Source organism: Sinohyriopsis cumingii, chromosome 19, assembly GCF_028554795.1.
Source record: "Sinohyriopsis cumingii isolate HCF-2022 chromosome 19, ASM2855479v2, whole genome shotgun sequence".
Taxonomy (NCBI): Eukaryota; Metazoa; Mollusca; class Bivalvia; order Unionida; family Unionidae; genus Sinohyriopsis; species Sinohyriopsis cumingii.
Genome location: NC_142979.1, coordinates 17611148 through 17631831, shown reverse-complemented (window position 1 = coordinate 17631831; position 20684 = coordinate 17611148). Strand labels below are relative to the sequence as shown.

Genomic DNA, 20684 nt, shown 5'->3' with positions numbered 1-20684 from the left:
GGAACGAACTAGCATAATACCAAAACGCTCGACATCGTATGCGTGTCTTTGTCTCTCTCTCTAAATATTTTTATATGGTGTGTTCTCAAAGATGGATAGACCTTACGTTACTAAGTTTTTGTTATATATTTGTTGTTATTGTTGTTTAATTTTAGAATAATTACGTCAGGCACAGCAGAAGACAACAAGGGTGTCTCTTTCTAAAAGAGTCCGTTGTCAGGATGGTCAGTAATATCCTTGGCAAAAATCATCGACAGACCAGCTGATCTTGAATAATCATTGCTGTATCGGGCTAACCCGATAATCCTTGCAGCAGCGTCGACGTCGTTCTATCAAATTTCAATGATTTTCCGTCAATCATGAATGTAACAATGTTGAATAACGCCATGATGTCATTATTAAGAAAACCAACACAAACATAAGTTTGATATTCAGTATCATCTGTTTTTAAAATTTCACCTTCTACTTCAATAAATGCCTCATGGGGTAAGACATATCTGCTTGTATCCTGAACTTGCAGCTCATTTCGCCCACGCTGATTTGGCTCTCGTACATCATAGGAATAATATTGATATCACATACCGATTCATCTTTGAGGTCAAGCGCATCCATTTCGAATGTGGGATCACGTTTAAACAGTGTTTATATTCGTTATCTTCTAACACGAAGATCACTTCTTGCTATCAGACTAGCATTTATATTTTATCTTTTTCACCAGCCAACTCTGCTAGTTTTTTACTTTCAACTTGATTTATTATTTTACTGACACCTACTGATATAAATCGGTGCTGGGTAATTTTACTGGCTGAGATTTTACTGGTGGAAGTCTGCGTAGTAATCGTGCTAATTTATCCTTGATTACTGAGTATGCTTTACCGGCAACATCACCAACAGTACCAACACCTTTATCACGAATAATGGCAATAGCTTTCATTCTTAGTTGCTGTGCAATCGGTATTGCTTTTGGGGCTATCCTTCTAAATAGACCCTGAACAACATCACAGAGTCAATCTCCATAAATCGCTTTATGTGTTAGTAATCGTGAATTTATCACACTGACTATTACAGGTCCACATTGAGCATTATGTATGATCATCTTATTTTCTTGCCATTGATTCAATTGCATACCCTCGATCACTGCGGTAATCATCAACGATTTCATCAATGAGGGACCGATAAACATTATCGAGCATGATACCGCCTTTAAATAATCTCTGACAAATATCAGTTGCTTCATTAATTATTTCTGGGATATTACTGTCAGTTCTTCTTCCACCAATCAAAATCTCTAGTCGTTCAACTTCGGAGAGAACATTATTGGTACAAAGTTTATCCGGCAACGGAAGGGTTTTTGTTGTATTTCTTCGTTTTTACACTGCCAGTGGCAAGAACTTTTCCGGATATTTTGCCTGGCTATGGTAATACTGGTTGTAGTTGTTGTAATACTGGATGTGGTTGTTGTAACCGTGCAAGATATTTATTTATTCCATTATCATATGCAATAAATCTTGTATCACTAATTCGGGCCTGATCAACCCCGTAGTGGATGCGAAATATCCGTTTGTACCAGGCTTCACGACCCACAATATCATCTGCGTACTCGGGTTTTAAAACTTTTCCTCTTTTATTAAACCTATTCACGGCAAACGGAGAAACTTTTTCCACGCTGCAAATTATTTTTATGAGGACAATGTTCTCTTCGGTAAATTTATCATTCACTTCACTTCTTACTCTTGTTCTGGTTCTGATTCTGGTATAAAATCCTTTATATAGGCTACTTCAGAACGAAGCTGGCCAATACCCTCAAGTATTTCTTGTCTTTGTGGTTGACAAGTAGCACCAGCTATTTCACCTGTAAGTTCTCTTTGAATCTTTATTGTGTTTTGTTTTTAGATCTTTCTGCTTTTTCCCCAGTTGCTTTAGCGGTTTTCTGAGTTGCTTTAGAGGTTTGCTCCAGCGTGGGAAGAAGACCCACGGTAGCCTTCGTAACTGGTTTAAATCATTGTTTTGCACCTTCCATAAATTGCACCTGAGTCTCTTGACGCTCCTGTAAAACAAATTTGACAGAATCACGGACTGGAATATATATTTTAATTTCCTCTAGTCGTTGTCGAGTTAGTTTAGTTGTGCGAGATTCCATGGTTAGCGAGGGATCGCTCATTATTATATCAATAATAATGATTCATTTACGCCACATTTGTACAAGCATTTCAGCAGAGAGGGTGAACGAGGACACCAAGACAAAAATAAGCTAACCCGATTAGAAGTCTAGGTAACGCTTGTCTGTTCATTTTCGTTGGAAGCTTTATTTTTACGAAATAACTGTTCCAGAAACTGGTATGTTCGCCCTTGTTGATGCTCCTCCATCCGTGGCCACTTGGAAAGCAGATAACACAAACGTGCTTCTGGCACCGCCTTGAGCCCCTTGCGCTGTCGCACGCTGTTGAGATTGTCAAAATTAAATTTACGTTAAAATTTACCCCGGGTGTTCACATCCTCGTGTTAACACCCCAAACTGGCGTTTACTAAATCACCACAGTCATCTTTCCCTATTCAAAGCTTATCTGAGGTGAATTGCAAGCAGGTCAAAGATTAAGTGTTTAAAAACATCCGGAGATGACATGGAGTGTAATCTCAACATGGACGGGCATTTCATAGTTGGAATCGACACCACGCTGACATTGCTGGACGATGAAATCCCACGTTACAAGCAAGTGAACGATTACGCGATAAAAAGTATTTCTACGCGATGATAGGTAACCTCAACATGGATGGAGATTTAATCACCGGATTAAATACCAGATCGGTACTTCAGGATGATTACGTGCCGAGTTACAAGAGGCAAGGGGAGGCCGCTTGATGAAAAGTGATCTCAACATGGATTATAATAAAAATTGTATGTAGTCGACGCCAACTAATGGGTTTGATGCTCGAACACATTGTACGTGAATGCACCTCGAGTTAAAAAAAAAAAGAAACGTTAGCGTTATACCATTGCTGATGTTCAACGCGTCAAACCGATTAGAATTTATCGCCAACGCATCCCCAGAATATTCCACATCATTTGCGGAATTTTACTCTTTAACTCAGTTATGGAATGGGCAACGTCAACTCAGTACATCGGTGCGTTGGGGTGGATTGAGATTGAGTGTTCGATTACGTTAATTTGCAAGTGAATCAGACACACCTGAAGATCTCATTAAGATCAGTCTGCTTACTGAGATCATACCTGGCCTTGTACTTTATGTGCCAGCAGACCAAGTATCACGGAGGCGTTTATTTCAGATGTTAACAAATATATTAGATTTTTAACCGAGCATCTTTTGGAACTAGAGTTACTGTTTCAGAGTTTAATCGCACAGAAGTATTAGATGTAAACGATTATTGATTTAAATTCGTTAGTAAAAAGTTTCTCCATGAAATCAGACATGAGCTAATCTAACTCCACCTACAATAACATTAAATGTCTACTGGTTTAAACACACTTACTGTTACTACAGAACGATACTCTCCGTTATTATTTTAGCACCCGTTGCATCAACCAGCGCTACTATCATCACCTCTGGAGCCATTGCAAGTTCTGTTACGTACTCGAAAATCCTTAATAAAATTATATTGTATTAATGCGGCACGGATTTTATCATGCATGAGTTAGACAAGAAATTCAAGACATTGATGACAATCACATAATTGAGTCCAATGAATGTTGCGAGGTATCAAAAAGCATACGAGCAAAAATAGTCTGATTAAACTTTATACAGAATGTGAATCGAGCCTGTTTAGTGTTTGAAAACAAGGATTTTCTTGCTCCATAGCAAATAAATTTTAATATTATTCTGTATATTCCTAGCTCATCAAACGCTCTCACTTGTTCATCCGTCTCCATATTTATCGCGATTATGGAGCGGTGTTTTCTTCAACATTTTCCAACCAACCCTCGTATCATATTTTCATGTTATGTGATTGGCTCTAAATCAACTAGACAGATATCGAGTTTGTCTCCAGTTACATGATTAACAACATATCAAGGGGTGATGGTTCCTCTGTGAGCTCCAAATACGAAACAATGGCGACAAAAATTTGCGTTTCATATATGTGCTCGAGAAACCGCAATCTTGGTATATCCTGTTATTAAGACTTTGTGGTAATAATAATATCAGGTCGTTATGTCTGGCGCCACCGTTCTTATCAGCCTAGTGATTATTAAAAATTGGGTGGGTTCTCTAATTTGCCATGATCTATATTATACCATTTGTTTTTTCTAGTCTAAACGAACGTACCTAATCGCAAACCCTGGTGACATATCCTGTACGGAATTCGGTGAAATGCAGCGACGGATAGTTTAAATGACAGTATCGGGATAACATGCTCATCCGGGTGTTTCTTTTCGTGAAACTCGGTTTCATCTTATAAATACAATGGCATATTATCTTGAAGAAAAACATGCAAAGATTGGACGACAAGAATTTTGACAGGTCGGGTTTGTTTGACGATCCCTAATCAGTTGGCATGATCATTTTATCCTCACCGAGAAACGGTATTGACGCTATCACGATCGGATCCTTATAACGATCATAATCCGAACAGTAGGACATTGTATTATACCCTGAATTAAATCCAGGCTGATCGAACATTTACGAAAAAAACTGCATCGATACGTAACCGTGATGAGCCATCGGGGATGCATTCAGTCTGAGTACCTGAGGCAAATAATATTCTGCCAGCTAACTCACACCATGGCGAAACGGACATTATAGCAATTTTGTTATCGGTGATAATATAAGTGTCAGTAAAGTAACGCAATATCGGTATATTCTTAATAAAAATATCTTTACCCATTATTTTCCCATCAATAGCACCATCGGTATATACTCTGATCACCGGATTGAAAAGACATTTCCAACAGCACGGTAACGTCGATGAAGATTCCTGGTGGTTTAGTTTTTACTAATTGCATCATCAGTATTAGATGAAGGACAACAACCCCTCACGAAAGAGAATTTTTAGCCTCCGATGTTGGTTTCCATGAGGTGATACTTACATAGATTTTCAGTTTAATTTTATATCGGCTTGCTCTATATAAAAAGAAACGTAAATTGAAGGAAAAAATGCAGTCCTTAGAGAATGGTTCGGTAGGCAATTACAAATTTAAAATAATGGAGTATAAAAAAATAAGAGCTTTAAAGTTTGAGAAAAGACAAACTTCGAGGAAGTATTATTAGATCCAGAGTAAAGTGGGTAGAAGATGGCGACAAACTAACAAAATACTTTTGTCGTCTAGAAATCAGACACTAAGTGAATATAACAATTACAAAATTAGTTAAAGATTAAATAAAATTATTACTAGTCAATTTTATATTCTAAGGGATGCTAAAGGGTATTATAATAATCTATATAATGAGGAAAAAGAGGTAGAATATATAGAAGATATAGACTTACATGTCCTTTGGATTGACACTGGGGAATTTGCAGTTAGAACAATTAATTAGAACAATTCAATAAAGTGTTTTGGATTGGCATTGGGGAATTTGTAGTTAGAACAATTAATGAAGCGTATGAAACTGAATAATTCTCAACGGTCTTGACGCAAGACATTACAACTTGCATACCCAAGGACGATAAACCAAAACAGTACCTGAGGAACGGACACCCAATTTCTCTACTTAGTGCTGCGTGCAAATTGGCATCAAGAGAATAATATATGATCAAATCGGTTTTGTAAAATGAAGATATAATGGCGAAAATACAAGGATCATATCTGATATTGTGCATATTACAGAAGAGTTACAAATTACCAGTATACTATTATTAATCGATCTGGGAAAAGATTTTGATTCAATGTCATGGAAATTTAGTCATAATGTTCTAATTTTCTTTAATTTTAGACCTAGTATAAGGCACTGTGCTAAAAGTTTTTATTGTAGCATGGTTTTGATAAGAAGTAGAAAGTATATTATAGAAACATTTCATCAGAGGCTACAATTACAGCGGGTGACTGAATTAACATTATTGGAATCAAGTTTTCAGTGGAATTGGACTAATGGTAAAGATGACTTTGATAAGTAAAAAAGAGATGACTTTGATAAGTAAAAAAGAGATGATTAAAAATTGTTTGACGTTGAGAAAAGCGACCCTTAACACCACATGGTAAAATAACAGTTCCGAAAACTTAAACTATTCCAAATCTTCATCATTTATTAATCTCGTTACCAAACCCTCCACAGCATTTTATCCTAGAATTAAATGAATTATTTTTCAACGTTATATGGATGATATTTAAAAATGAAAATGTAATGACATTTGAAAATGAAAATGTAATGACATTAGAATATGAAAATGTAATGACGTTAGAAAATGAAAATGTAATGACATTTGAAAATGAAAATGTAATGACATTTGAAAATGAAAATGTAATGACATTAGAAGATGAAAATGTAATGATATTTGAAACTGAAAATATAATGACAATGACACTAGCCAACATGACAAAAGCTGCAATTTGACGCGATGTTTTGTTGGCTTGGAAACTGTTAATATAGAAAAATATATCTCAGACAAGAGAAGTTCTAATGAGCGCACATTTATGGATGAAATCACTTATACGGATGAATAAGAAATGGGTTGAATATAATGTAATTTGTATTTTTCATATGGTTACAGAGCAGGGAATTATTATTGATTTTTTTAAGCTAAATATGGTCTAAACACGAATTTCCTTATTTTTCAAGGTATAATTCAATGTGTAAAGCTTTATGTAAAAAGTTGCAGGTGGATACAATGGCGTCGGTTGGCCCATTTATCCCATTCCATTTGGAAATTGTCTTTCATAATCAAAAAAAGGGTTTAAAAAACTTTACAAACCACTCTTGAAATCGGATGTTAAACCAACCAGTGAAATGAAATGGAATGAAACTTTCAATCTGAATATGGATGTGGCCTAACATATATACTAAAGTTTTTAAAATGGCAAGAAATTCAAAATTACAGTGGTTTTAATTTCGTGTTACTCAGAGAATTTTACCAATGAAATCAGTTTTGTATAAGAGTACAACTGTCTGATACCGAAAAAATTATTTTCTTTTTTGGGGAGGGGTAAATTTTTTATCGGAAACATTACTGTATGTGTCTTGGAGATGCGATGTGATAAACAGGCTGTGGAATGATGTGTTCCAGTAGATTCTGAATAAAGTAAATATCGATATTGTGCTAATGCAAAGACTATAATATTGGCAGATAATAGTTCAAATATATGAGGAAACTTTGTATTTCTGTCTCTTCTGGCCAAATGTTACATCTATATAAGAACAATTTAAAAGGTTGTGCCTGGATTAGAGGGGTGGAATGTGTTTCTTTAAGACCACTATAATTGGGGGGGGGGGAAGTATATTGCAATCAAATCTGAAAGGAAAGAAACATTTATTTTGATATGTAAACAGTGTGGGCCGTTATTCAACTGGTAAATAAAAACAATTAGTGTTATAACTCCCATGCACGTTATAGCGTATAATTGTTTGCACCTCATAATATCCCTTCATTCCTGATCAATTGACATGAACTGAAAATTCTCTCAGTTTTCTTTCTCGTATTGTTTCTTTCATCTTACAGTGACGAAAAAATCATTATTTAGAACTATTGTACCAAAATTTATTATACGTATCATCTATCTTGTTATCTTATGTCACAAAGAGTTTTATAACGGTTAATAAATTCTTCCACAAATTTGTTCCTGTGTTTGATCCATTCTGTTTATAACCATAACGGTAGTATAATTAGTAGACTATCATGTATTTATGTAAGCAAGCATAAGGCAAATAGTATAGGTATTGACCCCCACAATGCGATCCCCCTCCCCCGATCATTGTACATACGACAATAACGCAATCGCAGATGTTAATGCTACATTTAATACAATCTACTATGGTCACCTGGTGATATCACCCTGTGACCTAATTTTACATGTATAACTAACCTATGCGAAAACAAAGAGGTCGGGATTAATTAAATAATTATTTATGTTCCTACTTTCATGTTGATTACTATTAAATATGTGCTACAATTTTCCGCGGACACCGCATGCGCCCATGACAAATCAATCAAATAACAGAGAAATTGTTTAATAGATCTACGACATGACACTTCAAGCACTTAAAGCACCTGTGGTAAATTTTTTATCATCATGGAAACGACGACACGTTAATGAATTTATTAATTTCCCCGCTGGTTTGCGTATCTTTGTTCCAGAGTGTTGTAGCCGAGCCTGCATTTTAATCAAAGATGCCTTAAGGTAGTTGCTATATCCATAGAACATTATCATCCATGTACCTAATGGTATGTATTCAATAATTTCATTAACATGCATCAGACTTGAAGGATCCAAACATGTAGAATATTATTTACAATATGTCCTATTTGCCGAAATTCAGACTGGTTTCGGAATTTCAAGACAGAAAGAAACAGAAGTACATGTCAGTTTCAAAGAAGATATGATATTATGAAAAGGTCTCGATATCGACCGCTACAAAAACTTTTATGACAAAAAAATATCGTGCCGTATAATAGAGAAGAAAACTTAGTTTGGATTTTTCCACCCCATGTAACTTTGCGACATGAGTATTTAACTGCGTCAGTACATACTAAACTGTGTTACTTTATGGGCATATTATGATTTGTAATACAAAATATCATCTAATCGCATACATTTATTGAAAAAGAAATACAAGCAACCTTCTAATACAACATATTGACTTGTAAATGTGCAAATTGCTGCTTTACTTTCCGATTTTGGAAAAGAACAACTGCTACATCGTGAGACACATACTTTGTGTTTATTTCTTGGTTGTTAGTTACTAAATTAACGGAATATAAGACCTTCAAGTAGAAATTAGATGCAAGTCAATTTCGGTTGAAGTATCTCCATTTTCAATAAATGGTGAGAACAATAGAAATTTCTTTATCAGAAGTACCACTAATCGTCTGAACCTCGTACTTTACACCACCAGTACTGAAAACTTCTTAACATCACCATCTGCAGCAAGTGGTATGAGTTGGTAGGTGTTCTAATTTAAGAAGGTACATTATATTTTCAACACGGAAAACATTTAAAACGATATGTTTATTATTGGATTAGTGTTTCTCTTATTTTTACAAGGGTTTTTTGTTTTGCTTCAAATAGAATATTTTCCTCTCTTTCGCTTGTTTTATCCTATGAAAGTCATTTCAGATGGTTAGATTATCGCTACTTAATCTTATCGTGATAAAGATTTGCCTAATGAGCTAAAAAGATTATATCTACGTTTATTTAGTAGGCATGGGGAAATTTTTCACGAGTATCATCACGAGTGGCAAAGATGCGGTTGACAACTAACATGTTTCCACTTTACAGTGAAATAGTTCCTTGTATCTACTCAAAAAACGAGGATTGTCTTTTTATTATATATTGTTTTAAAGGCATGCTCCTTCGATTGAAATGGGGTTGGTTCTAAATTCTGTGCATTACTGCATCGATAATCAGAAATTCCGAAATTTTACTCCAAAATAGTTTAGGACAGCGATTTTGTAAAAATTTATATTGTGTAATTGTAAATTAATTACTGCTTTATTACGAAAATGAAGAGAATTTTATTTTCGCTAACACATTTTTTGCGCGGATTGATACAATGAACATCAAAATAGGGAACTATAGCAACACGACAACGCCCCTCCCCCCAGTCTTCAGTGCGTGACATCAATATAAAAAAGATTTAAATTATTGTGAGTTTGCCTGTAGTGATTTTGGTTCTGATTTTTGTTTATGTCTGCATTCAAACGTGCGCGCGCGTGTGTGTGTGTGTTCGCAAGCTTGCAGTCTATTTCGGCACAAGAAGCTGTAGCTAAATTGAGACTTAAGTTTGGATTACAATCAATACTCATCAGTGCCTGATTTCTCAGTCGTTTTCAGACATGATAATAATTGTGATGACGGTTAAAATCGCTTCCTAAGCAATTTTATTATCATATGTAATCAAGAGGTTTTAGTTTGTTTTTTTTTCAATGTGTACCATGTTTTGTTTAGTGTAACAGGTATACATTACAAAAGTGCTGTCCAACCAGCGGCCCGTTGGCTGATTTTAAATGGCCCGCCAGAGCTCGAGCAACTATATAGTCGTTGCTTTTCAGTTTTCTGCTGCGGCCCTCGGCTTCAAGAAAAACATTTTTCAGTGGCTCATGATGTCATAAAGGTTGGACAGCACTGCATTACAATATGTGTGCCATGTGTTGTTTAGTGTAAAACGTATACATTACAATATGTGTACCATGTGTTGTTTAGTGTAACACGTATACATTACAATATGTGTACCATGTGTTGTTTAGTTTAACAGGTATACATTACAATATGTGTACCATGTGTTGCTTAGTGTAACAGGTATACATTACAATATGTGTAACATGTGTTGTTTAGTGTAACAGGTATGCATTACAATATGTGTACCATGTGTTGTTTAGTGTAACAGGTATACATTAGAATATGTGTACCATGTGTTGTTTAGTGTAACAGGTATGCATTACAATATGTGTGACACCGATTGAATAGCACCAGGTCATGCAAGTTTAGTCACATACAATTTGCATGCTTCATATGGAAGACTAATCATGAAAGGTAATTCTGCTTTTTATTGTTTGAGTTTCATCTTTAGGCATTCTTCATAGCGCCATCGCACTGATCACACACACACACACACACACACACACTATATATATATATATATATATATATATATATATATATATATATATATATATATATACACACACACACACACACACACACTGTAGACTCAATGGTCTCTAGTGTTGACGCATTTTAAGATCTGTTCATCCAGAGAGAGAGAGAGAGAGAGAGAGAGAGAGAGCGTAATAAGAAGAAACAATGAAATTTGCCAAAGTCTGTTGTCTGAATAACATACATAAGGGCAGATATTCTTCAAAATGGGAAAAGAACGTCTCTCAGTTATATATTAAATATTATGAAATATATAATTAATTAAAACCATCCAAGTGATCACTGTTCTAGTTATGCCACGTAAAGTTATGGTTTCTGTTTAACTCCCAGTCTTTGATAATGGTCGTAAAATCTTACAGAAGTAGACTTAGTCGACTTTTGGATTTGGAACTCAACTATAAACACTGAATTTTCCGCTAGACAATGTCGTCTATTCCCAGAGGTTTTTAGTGTTTATTTCAGAGAAAGAATCGTAGAACTGTTCCCAACATACTTGTGAAACACACAAAATCCTTGATGTGGTTTCTTAAAACCGATGGGGGGAACATATTCCGATCCATGGTGTGAGTAGTGTGAATAGCATCGCATAAGAAACGCTGGAGTTCTGGAGCAATTTTACCGCGTAACAATACTGTGGTTTGGTGGGTCTAACGTTCTGTCAATTGGTTTGTCTCCACATTCTTATATGAACAGAGGTGAGTTTATTTACTCCTAAAAGGTAACATTTAAACCACTCTTGAACATAGGGCTAAGTCCATGTTACATGATTACCGTCCACCCCTCCCACTACACCACGCACGCTTGAACATAGGGCTGATTCCATGTTACAGTATTACCACCCACCCCTCCCACTACACCACGCACGCTATCAATTGACCGATACCCATTTTTTTTTTGTTAATGTTGTTGTTGGTAGGCAATACTTGGAGTAACGGGGTCCTGAGGGCTATATTTGCCACATTATGAAAGACGTGACATTTTCTTTCCCAATTCACTTTGGGCAGTCAATCGAAAAATGGCCACCAACATGTTGATAGTAGTGGCAAAAACAAAAAAGTTACTGAAGGTGGGGTAAATAAAAATTTCCAATGATCGCAGCCAATCAATAAAAAGAATACTGAGCAAGAATCTCATGGACTTATTTGGACTAATCATAATCATATAAAGTGATATGTTAACGTGTTATATTTTTTTAATAAATATTATACTGTACTTACTATATGTAATGTGTACAAACTATGTGATATGTTTAAATAACAAAACATAACAGAATCGGCTTTTCATAACAGTTGGTTTCCTTAACTATTTCTTTTCATCTTTTTAATAAATAATCAGTGTTACCGTTACTTTTTTTGATGGTCGTACTTCTATGGATACGGATTGAAGTCCGAGATATGTACTTTGTAATGTAATATTTACCTCCCTTGCAACAACGGAAGTTGTATTGGTAGCAGGTCCCACGTGTGAAAGATAAATCAGAGTCGATATTTCCATAGCTTTTACTTAAATTAGGAAAGAATCGCAAAATGGGAAGACCCAAAAGGAAGGTTAATACAATTGTATTTTTTCACCTTTAATTCGCTGCAATCACACTTTAATATGATTTAGGTACTTTTTAATACAAATCTACTATCAGTTTGTGCATATAGTGGAATACATTTGGAATTATTCGATAGGTGTTTTACTAATTTCACACCATAAATACAGTTATTCTTTTTATCAGACCTTTTTTAGAAAAGAAAAATAGTTTGATCTCTGTTAACAAAAGAACTGAGTACTTTCATTTTAGGAGTCTGACGTTTTATGAATAAAAAGGACGAAAACACGAAATAACTATGTTACAAGGAGTGCAGACTAGTCCTGCATGTAAGACCTGACGCTGATATTTATGTTCTGGGTGGCAGGGTCTTACTGCCTAACTAACAGCGCTGTGTAGTGTGTTTTGATGTCGACTAACATTGTAATGATAGTCCACTTTTCAAGAATATCACACACAACTGGCAACTAAAATAACGGCGTAATGTTTTAGTTAGACTTTACTTACTATTTTCAAGTTTCGTTGGCCTACAGTTCACTTGACTGGAAAGCGATGAAAGCTGTGAATGTTGAAATGGGGTTAAGTTGAAATATTCTTTAATGAAACAAATAAAAATATATTATGCCTATTGGAACTGTAAAGCAACGTTTCATTTTGTTCAAGAAACATATCCGTCACATGAACCTTTTTAAACATACTTTGGCATACCTTGACTACTGTCGCATTGCAACAAATTCAGATGTATGTCAATGGCACATGAAAATGTGTCCATTTGCTAGTGTCATATTTTCAATCCGCCATGATAAAGACAGCACAGTAAGTATATTAATTATACATAAATTAGTGGAAGAGTGTCGATATATACTGCCAAATGTATGAGATATTCCTGAACTTTGACTACTCGTTCCAATGTCAATGACATCAGAACACGCTATACAAGGCTGTTATTTGGATAGTATGACATAGCACTAAAAAAAAAAAACGTGCTATGCTTTACATTGTAGGACTAGAGTGCAGATGAGACCATAATCCAACTCCCTATGTGACTATCGTTATATGTCTTTTTTCTTGTTTAAAAAAATAGAAAGAAGACTGAAAATATAAACATATCCATTCAGGAGAGGTAAATACACATAACTCTGTGACAACCATCAATTAAATATAGTCCATTGAATCTGTATCTGTTTTATGCATTACCCATCATGAAGTCTTTCTACATAGCTCCATCAAATGGAAGTATGTGATTGTAATAGATTAAACCCAGAACTAAAACTGATGTTGGACTCTAATGCTCATACATAACGCAATACAGATTCTTTTATCACCTGGAAAATGAATCATTGTCAGATTGATTTTCTCTATCACAGCCATTTGTTCTCTCTTTTCTCATTATTCTCATCAGTGGTAAATAAATCATTATAAATTATCAGTTTTTGTCATTTACTACCATTGGTTCTGTCACATCATCTATCTCATCATCAATGGCAAATCTCTCATACATTGTAAAAGTATCATCTCCATTTTTTTAAGTAAACTACACAAGTTTTATTTTGTGACATTACTTTCAACTGTTTATATCAGTCACTTGTGTATTTATTGTATAGATTCAATTATTTTGTGGGGTTTTTGTGCAAATTTTCATTGTGTGTGAAACATTAGTTTCCAGTGCTTTCATCTTTAGAATCTTGTTGAATTCCAATATAAGTAATGAAAATGCAAAAGTTTTGCCATTATTGTATAAGACTATCAATCATTTTAAGAGGACACTAACAAATTACAAAAGCAATATAGCAGAAAAGATATTAAGAAGTATTTTTTTTTCTGCCAACTCCATTGCTGCTGATTCAAACAGTTTACCAGATACACTAATCCAATCCAAAAGTCTGGTGGTCTGTAAAATTATGATGATAATCAACCAAGTAACCAGTAATGGCAGTCTGTGCTGATCAGATTTTATATTCACCTACTTCTCTAACACTATAACAAGATACTATTAAATTTAATTTATAACACATCATTCTTAGTTACTGGTGGAATAATGTTTCCCAAATCAACATGACTATCTTTCCTTTCAGATTCTATTTTTGTCCATGTTATAGAGGTCTTTAAGAAAACCATTCAACCCATCTAATCTTGGCATATCCCCATTCATTTTACAATCTAATCTTGGCATATCCCCATTCATTTTACAATCTAATCTTGGCATATCCCCATTCATTTTACATATATAGATTTAGTATTTGGCTGGAAGAAAACAAAAGTAAAGAGGTTGTTCATATATTTTATCTCTATTTGTATCTCCAAATACAAGTTTTTGCACTAGGCACAATATCTGTTCACTTTATTACAAATCCATTGTGACACATCATTCCACAGCCTGTTCATCACGTCACATTGCTAAAGTATATACAGTATTGTTTCCGTTTAAAAATGTGTATATGGCATCCAAAAAGTGACATCGCAGGACAGTTGAAATTGCAATTTGTTAAACTGTAATGAAGGTAATTAAGTAAACTTTAGAGTTGAACACACTATTTACCATTGCTTCATCAGTCTTGAATCACACTTCTGCACTTCTAAATGCATATTTTCCAGCTTGACATGCAGTGCGTGATGTTATGTTTCATCTTAGCACCCCTTAATGAAAATTGATCCAACGTACGGGGAAAAAAACTGACTACCTTACTCAGTAGGTTTTAGTGGAGTTGGCTGGTTTGCTATACAGTACAGCTTACATGATTTTTTGAAACTCCACTTTCACTCCACATTGGAGTGGTAAATACCAGCTAATCACCACTGTACCTTGACAAGCACGCCAATGGTAAATTTACTGTGGAAGAGTTGGATGTTCGGAAGTCTTGTATATTCAGTACATTTAGAAAAGGTTGATAAACTTCTTTTGCAACAAGTTTATGCTGTTACATTATTCAAAGAAATCTGAACAAACATATGCACTGACTTGATGAGAGGCACACCTCATTGAGCTTCTCTTGAACAGTGTAATTTTATCCTACTGTCTAAGCTTGAATGAAAAGTAAGAGATAACAAATGTAGATATATCAGTTTCCCCCCCTCTTTGAACCTCTTTAGAGCATGCTTGCATGGGTCATACACAGTAAACCATGCTCATTTGATAGAGACAGTGTCTACTCTGCAGTGGTCATACACAGTAAACCATGCTCATTTGATAGAGACAGTGTCTACTCTGCAGTGGTCATACACAGTAAACCATGCTCATTTGATAGAGACAGTGTCTACTCTGCAGGGGTCATACACAGTAAACCATGCTCATTTGATAGAGACAGTGTTTACTCTGCGGGGGAGGGGGGGGGTCGAGTGGTCTGAAGCGCTCTCCATTACAGATCACTGCCATCTCACCTCTGTCTGCATGGGTTTGAGTCTAGGATTCAGCCAATGTGGGTATGTGAGTAAGCTTGCCAGTAGCTTCTTGTCAGTCATCGTTTCTTCCCGGGGTTTTCCTGGGTTCTTCCTCCACTATTAATACTGGCCACCATGCATAGCCTATCATATGCTGAAAAATGGCATTAAACCCAACAACAACTACTCTGCAGTGGTCATACACAGTAAACCATGCTCATTTGATAGACACAATGTCTACTCTGCAGTGGTCATCTGTGACATACTGGTGTGCAGAACTATTCTCCATTCTCAAGACATGCAGAGAGATGGTGGAGTTTCCTTATTCTTAATGCTCTCCACCCCATTGAGGGCCACCATTTATTGGAGCTTGCAGCATTTGTTTCCAGCTGTGCTTATGGCAGGCTCAGTATTCTGACAGATTTAAATGCATAAAATGAAATTGTTTTGTGTAATTTGAACCCATACCAATTTTCTTTATATTTTTTGTGGTCAGTTTGTATTACTTATGTGAATACGCTGCTTGACTAGATCTCTGATATTTGATTGAAGTGTATTGCTTGCATTGCCATTGGTAGAGGAGATTTTGATACATGGTCATAATCCAACCAGATCCATTGCATATATTTTCTGACACAACACCAGCATCTCTTAAAGTGGGGAAGTGGCAGAGAAGTCTTGCAAAACATTTTGTCATCTTTAAGTCTTCTGCCTATTAATTTGCTTTCGACCACTTGATAACATGCCAGGGAAAACTCAAGGTCCCCTACTTCTGCTACCTGTACTTTCATAAGTATTTATAACATGACACTAATGTCTGTGTATAACACTAATAATATTATGTATGACACATTAATACATATGCATGACACAATAATACATTTGCATGACACAACAATAAATATGTATGATGCATTAATAAATATGTATGACACATTAATACATATGTATAACACATTAATAAAGTGGAATTGCCTGCATTTAAAAACATATTGATGACCTAAGCATAAAATGAACATGACCCAACAGTTGTCTGTCTTCAGGAGTCTTTTTTTTTTAATAAAAAAACAATTTAGTTAATCTACAGAAATTTGTATTGTTCCCCCCCCACACACACACAAATAATGCCATGATGAGAACTCGTTTGAAAGGGCTTCACTGCAGCGATGGACTATGTCATTTTAGTTGATCCATAATGCGGGAATGAATGTTGTCTTTGCCTTTGTCTTCAGTATGTGATTTTCATTTTCCAGATTTGATTATCATTGTAAGAGGTGTGTGTCATTGATTGATTTTTTTTGTTGCCATTATTAAAACCCACACCAAAATGTTATCTGTTCACTGTGGTGCTGGTCTGTTACACTTCATTTATCAAGTTAATCTTTTTATGTTTTCAATAAATGAAGAGTTTTGGTTTGCCTTGAAATAATTTTTATATTATTTCTGAGTGGGTTAATTCTCAATTTCAGGCATGAAAATATGTGAAAACAGAAGCTTAAAGTGTTTATTCTAAACATGTCTTCCTATTTTATTCTAGCATTGCCCTGTCCTGGTTTGTAGCGTGAAGTTATTTAGCCAATATATTAATGTCTAGCAAGGACAGTGTTATTAACACTATATAGCCAAGAACATGCATAATAATCCTTTTTTCTTTCAGTATGAAAGTGGTGCTGCCACAGCTTACATTACTAGAAACAAAGCTGTCAGAAAGCTCCAGTTGTCCATAGCAGATTTCAGGTAAGAACACAATCATGTATCTGTTTTGTACAGGTCATAACCCAATTATGTTTGTGTTTGTTTTGTACAGGTCAGAACTCAATCATGTATGTATCTTTTCTGTACAGGTCAGAACCCAATTATGTGTTTGTTTTGTGCAGTTTAGAACTCAGTTGTGTAAGTGTCTATTTTGTGTAGCTAAGAACTCAATTGTTGTCTATTTTGTGTAGCTAAGAACTCATTTGTGTATGTATTTGTTTATATAGGTCAGAACCCAATTATGTGTGTGCTTTTTTGTATAGGTAAGAACACAATTGTGTGTCTGTTTTTTATTGGTAAGAACACAATTGCGTAAGTGTGTGATTTGTATGGGAATGAACCCAGTTGTGTAAGTGTCTGTTTTGTTTAGGTAAGAACCCATTTGTGTACGTGTCTGTTTTGTATAGGTCAGAACACATTTGTGTACATTTCTGTTTTGTATAGGTGGCGCTCACCAGATAATATGTACTTTTGAGAGAGTGACGTATGTAAGGTGAAGTAGTTCGCATTTAAAACATGCACAGTGGAGAGAACGTTTGCATACCTCTATGCTACATTAATGTAATGTGGATGATATTTCTTTTGGATATTGTACTTTTGGAAATTTTACATGATTTAAGCACACTGCTAACTAAAATGACTGCTCCCTTGTGTTAAAAAATCAGTCTGAATTAGTCTAAAGTACACTATACATAGCAGCTATTAAAATAGGGAAAATGAATTTTGCCAGACTAGACAATACCAGCTTCTGAAAGTGCAATGAATGAATTACCAAATATATAAAATGTAAAAAAAGTTATCGGCTCTTTTTTATACAATTGACCTCTGAAGTTCAGGAAGTGAAAATGACCAAGTAGAGCTAGCACTTTTTTAAAAGGTGCACATTTGAAGTAAGGCCAAGCTGTATACTCTATAACCCATAGTACACCCATCAATCATACACCAAAATAAAGGGAATTAAAGGTTCTTTGCATTATACCTAAGATATACAAGGTCTTTTTTAAATAGCCAGTATAACCAGTGAGGAAAGCCGGGGACATTCTTTTTCTTTAAATTCCTAACCCTATGCAAAATGCGAAACTGTATAGTGCCACCATAGGTAAAAATTCAGTTATGTAACATCTTACAATGTCTGGTTAGTTACAAATGAAAATGGTGCCACTTTGATACCCAATATGGCAGACAAAGTGGCCATCTTGAGAATCTTGTTATGGCTACATATTTTTACAGTTTTCTCTCTCACATTTCTGAAAAAGATGCATTGCAACAATGGCAGGTAAGTCTTAAAATAATGAAAATTAGTTTTATACTCCTTCTCCCCTCCACACCGCCAAGAAACTTTCCACCCAATAACTTGTGTTTTCTATCATTTAGTTCCAGAAATTTGTTGATTACACTTGGTGTTAGGAAGAACCGTATTGATTTTATGGTCAGCAGATCAATGGTCAAGGTCACTGAAAGAAGAAAAATGATTTCTACACAATCACATTAGTTCTGAATAACCTACCAGGACCAACCACTTTGGGTAAGGATGAAGCATATTGATATTGGGGTCAAATGTCAAGGTCACAATGGCTGAAAGAAGAAACATGGCTTTTGCTCTATAACATTAGCTCTGCATCACATACCTAGACCAAACTTTGTTGATGGACTGTACTTGGCATAAGGAAGTTTGGGGTCAAAGGTCAAGGTCACCATTTCAAAGAAGAAAAGCAGTTTCTGCACAGACTTTCAGTTATCTCCATAAAGGACTATTAAACACTGGATGTACATATAATGCACCATTCGTGGTACTTTACTTTTATATTGTCCAAATTTTAATTGCCATAGTCATCGTTTAACATGTTTAGTAGCCATTTGACAAAATCACTAATGGGAAACTGACTGCTCTAATGGTCAGAGAGTCATCCTAGGATGCGGGAGGTCATGGATTTGAACCTTGGCAGAGTCATACCAAAGACTTATAAAAATGGTACTAACAGCTGCCTCACATGGTGCTCAGCATTAAGAGGTTAGTGTGCTGGTCAACCTGGTGTATGGATAATGTGACTGGGTGGGACATCATGCTGCATCCAAATTACAAACATGTGCACACACTTTCCTTCAAGAGTGGCCATGTGGATATGTGGGAGTATCTTTTTTATTAAAACACAGTTTTTGTATATGAATAAATATGAAGCAGTGAGTATAAATGCCTTCTGACAGTTAAAACTGTCCAAATTTTTTAAAACTTCTACCAGGTACTCCTCAATTCTAGTGATCTGTTACCATTACTTGATCAAAGTTAAATTTTAATCATAACGCTCAGTTACCCAGGTACCTGATCAAAGGGACATTGTATTAAATGAGTACAGGCCTGAAGTTAAGTTGTATTAAATGAGTACAGGCCTGAAGTTAAGTTGTATTAAATGAGTAACAGGCCTGAAGTTAAGTCAGCATTTTTTAAAATTCTCTTTATCTGATAAATATCACTACCTAATGTCATCTGCTTCAAAGTCCAAGGATTCATCCTCACTGTGATAAATTTCTGAAATCCTCCCTCATCATCTAGTAAATCATTACAGTCTGGTCATTGAACTTTGACCCCTTTCCTTGGGCTCACTCTCGTGTGCAGATGCTTATTTAGAGATTGAGTTCTGTGGGTCATGGCACAATCAAAGAGTTGTCATGTGGGGAAAATGAGCTATGGGATTAAGGCCAGTTATTTACTGGAAGAGTCGGACCTCTTCTTGGCATTGCAAAAGTACACATATTTGCGGCTCAGTCAGAAAGATTGTAAACTTGAAAACAAATGGAATGCTTCCTTAACAAGCACTGGCAGAAAACTTGTATACGGTATATTGGTACCCTATGGCTCATGTTATTACCCAGTTATTATCAACAGGCAATTACCCTGATACCTGTTTGCATCTTTACTGATGGTTTAATTGTTTGTTTTAGACAGTATAATAATAGACTAACAGTTTTATTACATATTATAGACATTAAAAAATAATAGTTTAATTGCTTGTTACAGAGATTATAATTAATAGACAGTTTAATTGCTTGTTATAGAGATCATAATAATAGACAGTTTAATTGCTTGTTACAGAGATTATAATAATAGACAGTTTAATTGCTTGTTACAGAGATTATAATTAATAGACAGTTTAATTGCTTGTTACAGAGATTATAATAATAGACAGTTTAATTGTTTGTTATAGAGATTATAATAATAGACAGTTTAATTGCTTGTTAAAGAGATTATAATTAATA

At 35.2% G+C, this 20684-nt stretch overlaps 1 protein-coding gene across 3 annotated transcripts in view; it reads left to right on the top strand.

Moving 5' to 3' along the window:
- The first annotated feature begins 12184 nt into the window (after positions 1 to 12184).
- LOC149775208 (pescadillo homolog) overlaps positions 12185 to 20684 on the top strand; it is a 62795-nt gene continuing 54295 nt past the window's right edge. For all 3 annotated transcript variants that reach the window (XR_016416593.1, XR_016416592.1, XM_089944157.1), the window contains exons 1-2: positions 12185 to 12306; positions 17332 to 17411. Coding sequence is in view for 1 of the 3 variants with exons in the window: in XM_089944157.1 (XP_089800283.1) it covers positions 12286 to 12306; positions 17332 to 17411 (101 nt within the window). In the remaining 2 variants the exon portion in view is untranslated. The remainder of the gene's footprint in view (positions 12307 to 17331; positions 17412 to 20684) is intronic.